Source organism: Octodon degus, unplaced genomic scaffold (genome assembly GCF_000260255.1).
Source record: "Octodon degus isolate 3935 unplaced genomic scaffold, OctDeg1.0 scaffold00105, whole genome shotgun sequence".
NCBI classification, from domain to species: Eukaryota; Metazoa; Chordata; class Mammalia; order Rodentia; family Octodontidae; genus Octodon; species Octodon degus.
The window spans coordinates 4102939-4108853 of NW_004524681.1; the positions used below are offsets into that span (position 1 = coordinate 4102939).

The 5915-nt window shown below is 45.6% G+C and overlaps 1 protein-coding gene across 2 annotated transcripts in view; it reads left to right on the forward strand.

The window, feature by feature from the left end:
• The window catches only part of Sppl2a (signal peptide peptidase like 2A), a 42302-nt gene extending 37320 nt beyond the window's left edge, over positions 1-4982 (forward strand). For both annotated transcript variants that reach the window (XM_023724044.1, XM_023724045.1), the window contains one exon: positions 4687-4982. In XM_023724044.1, coding sequence (XP_023579812.1) covers positions 4687-4761 — 75 coding nt within the window. In that variant the 3' untranslated portion in view covers positions 4762-4982. The remainder of the gene's footprint in view (positions 1-4686) is intronic.
• The last annotated feature ends 933 nt before the right edge of the window (positions 4983-5915 follow it).

Consider the following 5915-nt stretch of genomic DNA (forward strand, 5'->3'; position numbering starts at 1 on the left):
GCACTTTTGGCCAGCTGGAGAGGTGTGAGGTTCGAACTCCAGCAACCTGAGGCTGACAGCTTTGTGGAAGCAGCCACTTAAACAACTGAGCTAGGGCCAGGCCCCCTAGAAAATTAGAAAAATGTAAAAAATATAAGAAAATCAAATCCACCCCAAACCCTGCCACCTAGAGACAGCTAAGGGTGACAGGAATTTCCTTAGGTCTTCTGTAGGTGGTACGTAGGCAGCTGGATTATGCTCTTAGAAGCTCCGAGCTTGCTTTTTTAGTGTATTTCATTTTAAATTCTTTGGAAAATCATTTTAATGGCTGTATAATATTCTCTCTTGGGCACATACCAAGCTTTACAATTTATTTTGACCCAGAAATTTCTCTGTAAGAGGTTATCCAGAAAGTTGAAACTGTCAGCAAAGTTGATGTGAACAGTTGCTCAGGCCGGTATTTCTGGTCTTCCTGTTCTGTTTTGATAATTTATAGGTTCATCTTATTGACTGTTAATCTAAAGTCTATGTAGGTACCAACCTTGTTTTCACTTTCATGATTTTTTGTTTGTGTCTTTCAAAGTTATAAAGAAATGTGTATAATCAAGGAACACAAGAGTGTCTAAAAGTGGGAGCCCCTTTTCCAACCACCCACACCCCTCCCACCCCCAAGAAGACCTGACTAGCCGGGCACAGTGGGCACAGCATAATCCCAGCTGCTTTAGAAGCTGAAGCAGAAAGATCTCAAGTTCAAGGCCACCATACACAACTCAGTGAGACCCTGTCTTGTAATACCTAAAAGCCTGGGGTAGGGCACAGTGGCTAAGTGCTCCCTGGGTTTGGTCCCTAGTATTATAAATGGGAGGGCAGCTGTTTTGAACAGCTTGAGTGTAGTTCTGCTCTGTGCCAACTCACCCTGGAACCAGATAAATATTTAGGGTTATTCTATATTTCGATGAATTAACACTGCATTTCATGAAATTCTCCTTAACTCATTTGTGTCTGTGGTTGATTTTAGCTCTTTTTCTTTTTTATGAATTGAGGACAGGGTCTGTAGGGTGTGCAGGGCCTCACTTATGTAGATAGGACTCAGCGATTCTCCTGTTTTCAGCCTCCCAAGAGCTGGGATTACAGGTGCAGGCCATCACACCCACCAGTCTCAATGTCTCAGCATGCCCCGTCCCCGGAACGCAGGGAATCAAACCCTGGCCACTGTGCTCTGCCTAAGCAGGTGCTTTAGTCCACTGAGCTATCTGGCTGGCCCTGATTTTAGCACTTTTTCTTCCTTGCCAGGACTCTGTTTGATCCATCCCTAGCATCATCAAAAGAAAAGTACAGAACTAGGGCTACAAATTCAAGGCCAGCCTGAGCTACAGACTGAGTGAGTTAGAGCCAGTCTGAACTGTCTGGAAAGATCCTGTCTCAACAAAACAAAATGAAACAAAACAACTTTCCCCAAAATATATCTGCCATTAGTTCTAGGAGCTGAGAGTTTTTGAGTTGTTGGTTTAGTTTTGATTTTTCCAATTCATTAACTAGGTTTTCATTTTCCTGGTTTAAGTGATACAACTTGGAATTCCTGTTAAATCTGGTTCCTTTAACTTATTTGTGAAAGGAAAACTCCTAACTCATCAGAAGCCCCAGAGAAAATTGTTTAGACTCAGCTACTTTTCCATCATGTACCAAATTTTAAAATAATGAAGAACAGAAATTTGCTGAAATTTTAAGCAATTTAGTCACAAGGCATTAAAAATTGTCAGGAGAAGGTCCCATTTTTCTAGAAAACTGGCATTTTTGAAAGCTATATAATATAGTGCCTTCATAAAATTATTTCCTGTTAATGTGGAGAAGAAAATTCTCTCATTGTCAGCGTCAGCCTTTAAAGTCAAAGCCTCCCCAGTGCTCAGATTAGAGGCGTGCACACCCTGCCTGGCTGTTACAGCGTCTACCATTCTGGCAAGTTCCTCAGTTTCTGAGGATTCTGTCTCTTTGTCCATAGAAATTGAATTTCAAAACAAAAAAGTTGCATCAAATGATTTATTAGTCTATGTAAAGTAATTATGACTCTGCTTGATCTTTCTCTCCAGAGCAAAACAAAATTCTTATTTATTTATTCCACACTAAGAACCCTATAGGGGCTGGGGAGATAGCTCAGTAGAATAAGAAGGGCCTGAGTTCAGTCCCCAGTTCTACCAAAAAAAGACCCAAAAACTAAACCCTGCTAAAAAGTCAAATCAATGGAACTGAGTCCTATGGCTCTTGAAACTCTCCAGAATAAGAGGTCAGAGGGCCGGCCAGATAGCTCAGCGGACTAAAGCGCCTGCTTAGGTGGAGCGCAGCAGCTGGGTTGGATTCCTGGTGCCATGCTGGCCTGGCCTGGGGGAGTGCTGAGAAGGCTCTTGAGACTGGGCATGGTGGCTCCTGTATGTGGAAGTGTCCTGGGGTGGGGCCCAGCCAAAAACCCCCATGAAGTCCCTTCAGGTTTCATGGGACGGTCTGCTTTCAGGGGATTTTGCAGAGTGCCTCCCGCGCACCCTTTTCACAAGGTCAGATGTAGAATTTTATACCTGTGTGATGTCACTCAAAAAGCTCCAGGTTCTAGAATATTCCATATTTGGATTAGGAAAGGTCAACCTGTACCACAATTCTGTGTGTGTGTGTGTCTGTCTGTCTGTCTGTCGGTCTCTTCTTCCCTCTCTCCCTCCTTTCTTCCCTCCTTCTCTCTCTTTTCTCTGACTTTAGTACTGGGGATTGAATTCAGGGTATTCTACATCCCAGCTCTGTTTTCAGTTTATTTGGAGCCAGGGTTTTGCTAAATTTGCTCAGGCGGACCTCAAACTTGTAGTCTGCCTGCCTCAGCCTCCTAGTGTGCTGGGATTAGAGGTGTGCACCACTATTCCTGGTAACTCACTTTATTTTATCTGGCTTGTTTTATTTTATTTTATTTATTTATTTTTTAAATGTATTTAGTACAGGATCTATAAGGTCTCACTACATAGATTGGACTCAGTGATTCTCCTGTTTTCAGCCTCCCATGTGCTAGGATTACAGGTGCTTGCCACCACATCCAGTCTCGATCTCTGTCTGGGGGGTGGTGCACGGCAGGCCCAGGGATCGAACCCCAACCGCTGTGCTCTGCCTAAGCAGGTGCTTTAATCTGCTGAGCTATCTGGCAGGCCCTTATTTTATGTTTGATCACCCAAAAATAACAGCAAAAATTTTGGTACTTGCAAATATGACTTTATGAATACTGTGGAGATACCAGTTTAGTTCAGTGTTATATGGGTGTTCTGTTTTGTTGAGGCAGCGTCTCAATATGCAGTTCAGGCTGGCCTTGAGCTCAGTGTGTAGCCCAGGCTGGCCTCAAACCCAGGCTAATCCTCTGGCCTCAGCCTCTGGCGTGCTGGGATTAGAGGTGTGCACAACCACACCCAGCTAGTTTAATGTTTTAAAAGTACTTCACTTAAAATAGCATATGGCAATCATGATGATCTTCTGAGGGCTGCAACACATAATTAGGAAGCGAGTGCATGCGCCCGCCCGCCCGCGCGCACACACACACACACACACACACACACAGACACCCTGAGTGTGTACCGTCATTGTGCACCTTGCCTCATTCTGCTCAGCTCTCAAAGTTTTCGAGGACCATGAAGATATAAAAAAAGACTAGAGGGGCTCGGGAGATGGCTCTGTAAAATAAGCACTCAGTAGAATAAACTCACAAGGACCTGAGTTCATCCCCTGTTCAGCCAAAAAAAGAAGAAAAAAAAGGACTAGAGTCGGAAAGCAGAAAACAGGCCAGATGGAGGCTTCTCACCCGACGGAAGAGAAGGAAGGGAGGAGGCGGAGGAGGAGGAAGGCCCGGGCTGCGGCGCACAGTCACATGTGCAGGCTTGGGTGTCACCCGGCCCCTCTGCCCGGCAGCTGCCACGTGCCCAGGCCACGGGGTCGCCCCGGCTCTAGCTACTCCCCACTGCGCTTCAGGAAGATTCAAGCGAGGACACGGCGACGCGTGCCCGAGGTCCCGGAGCTCAGCCTTGGGGAGCCCCGAACACGCGAGCGCGGCCCCACCTGCGCCGAGCCCAGGGATGCCAGGCTGGCGTGGGGACAGGGGCTTGGGCTGGGCTAAGAGGCCTGCTGCCCGCTGCCCGGCCGGCGACCCGCCGCTTTCTAAGGGACACGGGGTCCCCAGGCCAGGCCGTGGCCGGGACGCCCGCGGTGACCCGGAATCTTCTGCCTTTCCTGTAACAGCGGCCCGGTCGGGGGCCAGGGCTTCCGGGAAAGCCGGGTCACCCCGACCGCGCGGAGGACACCCTGAAGCAGGACGCTGCCCCCGGGAGCGAGCGGGCCTCGGGCATCTTTGCAGACTCCTCGCCTACGGCTCGAGACTTCTAAAAATAATTAGAAGCTCCGCTGACATTTAGCAGAGCCAGCTCACTGCTCACTACAAGTGGACAGAACGGAAACTTTCCGCCTGCCCAGAGTAAAGCCGCCCAGGGGAGGCTGCTGCAGGGCCTCGTCCTACGGCCTCGGGGTTTAAAATAGAAACGGAAAATCGCCTCGAGTGATTCCCTTACTGGTCTTGTGTCGGTGATTAGGACATTCTGTGCCTCTGATAAAGTCCGGGGTCTTTCTGCTAAATTAGTGGATATCAAGGTCAAGTTGAAAATTTGCATTTTTCTGACATCCTTTATTTATTCTTAGATGATGAGCCATCTGGACTACTCAACAAATGAAGAAAACCCAGTGCCTGCTGACGAGCAGATTGCCCCGCAGTGATCCTGTGCGGCCGCAGTAATATGCTCTTGATTGTCTACCAATGGAGTTTGACTTTCTAAATCAACTTTTGAATTGACATCTGAAAGCATTTTCAATGACATGTTTGCAAATATATATTTCTATAAGCTGGTATTGATAATTATAAAATAATTAAAATGCATTTGCTTTTAATTATATTGAAGTTGTGCCTTCACATTAATAAAAGCATATGGTCTGTGTAATTTCCAAGATGTATTATATATACTATATATCTTTAAAAATTCCTTGGCCCACCCTTACTGAAATATGTTTCCTTCAGCTCTAATGACAGTTTGAAGTGCAACTGTCACAATGTTTTTGCACAGATTTTTCTTGTGAATTAAGAATTATGCATGTGGTATCCTCTCAAGGAATAACTTTAAGACCACACAAGAAGGCAGCTGTTGGACAGGCATAGTTTGGGCCTTATAGCATGCAGAGGTTATGAATACATAATTGGGGAATAAATGGAAAGATTTCAGTATGTAAGTTTTTAAAAATTGCAGTCATTTTTTAAACTTGCGAAGCTAAATTATTTAGATGTAGTGTTTGAGTATTTTTTCAGATGTAAAGAAGCATACAGAAGTAGTCGTACCTGTGGTTCATAGTAAACCACCACTTTCTTTGTTGAGACTGGATTTCATCATGCAGTTCAGGCTGGCTTTGAAGTCACTAGATAGCCCGGGCTGACTCTAGCTCTCCATGATTCTCCTGCCTCAGCCTCCTGAGTGCTGGGGTGACAGGCATGACCACCACGCCCAACTAAACCACCATTTTCTTGAAGATACAGTTTTGGTTTCTGTACTTTTATTTTCACTTTGGTATTTCTCATCTTTGAAATTGAATTCTATTGATGCTAAACTTTGATCTTTTAAAAAGAAAATTATATTAGCACTTATGGCTGCCCCACAGTTGGAGGGTAGCACCTTTAACAATTCCCATCCTTGTCATCTCCTCCCGTCACCCCTTGCCCTGTGGCCACTGCTGTTGACCACGAGGAAGATGGGTTCCTAGCTTGTGAAGTACACGCAGACTGTTGGATCTGAGTTTTCACATCAACACAACAAGTACCTGCTGGTAACTCCCCACTTTAAAAAACTTTTCTTATTCTTCACAAAATTCTCAAGTGTGGCCTT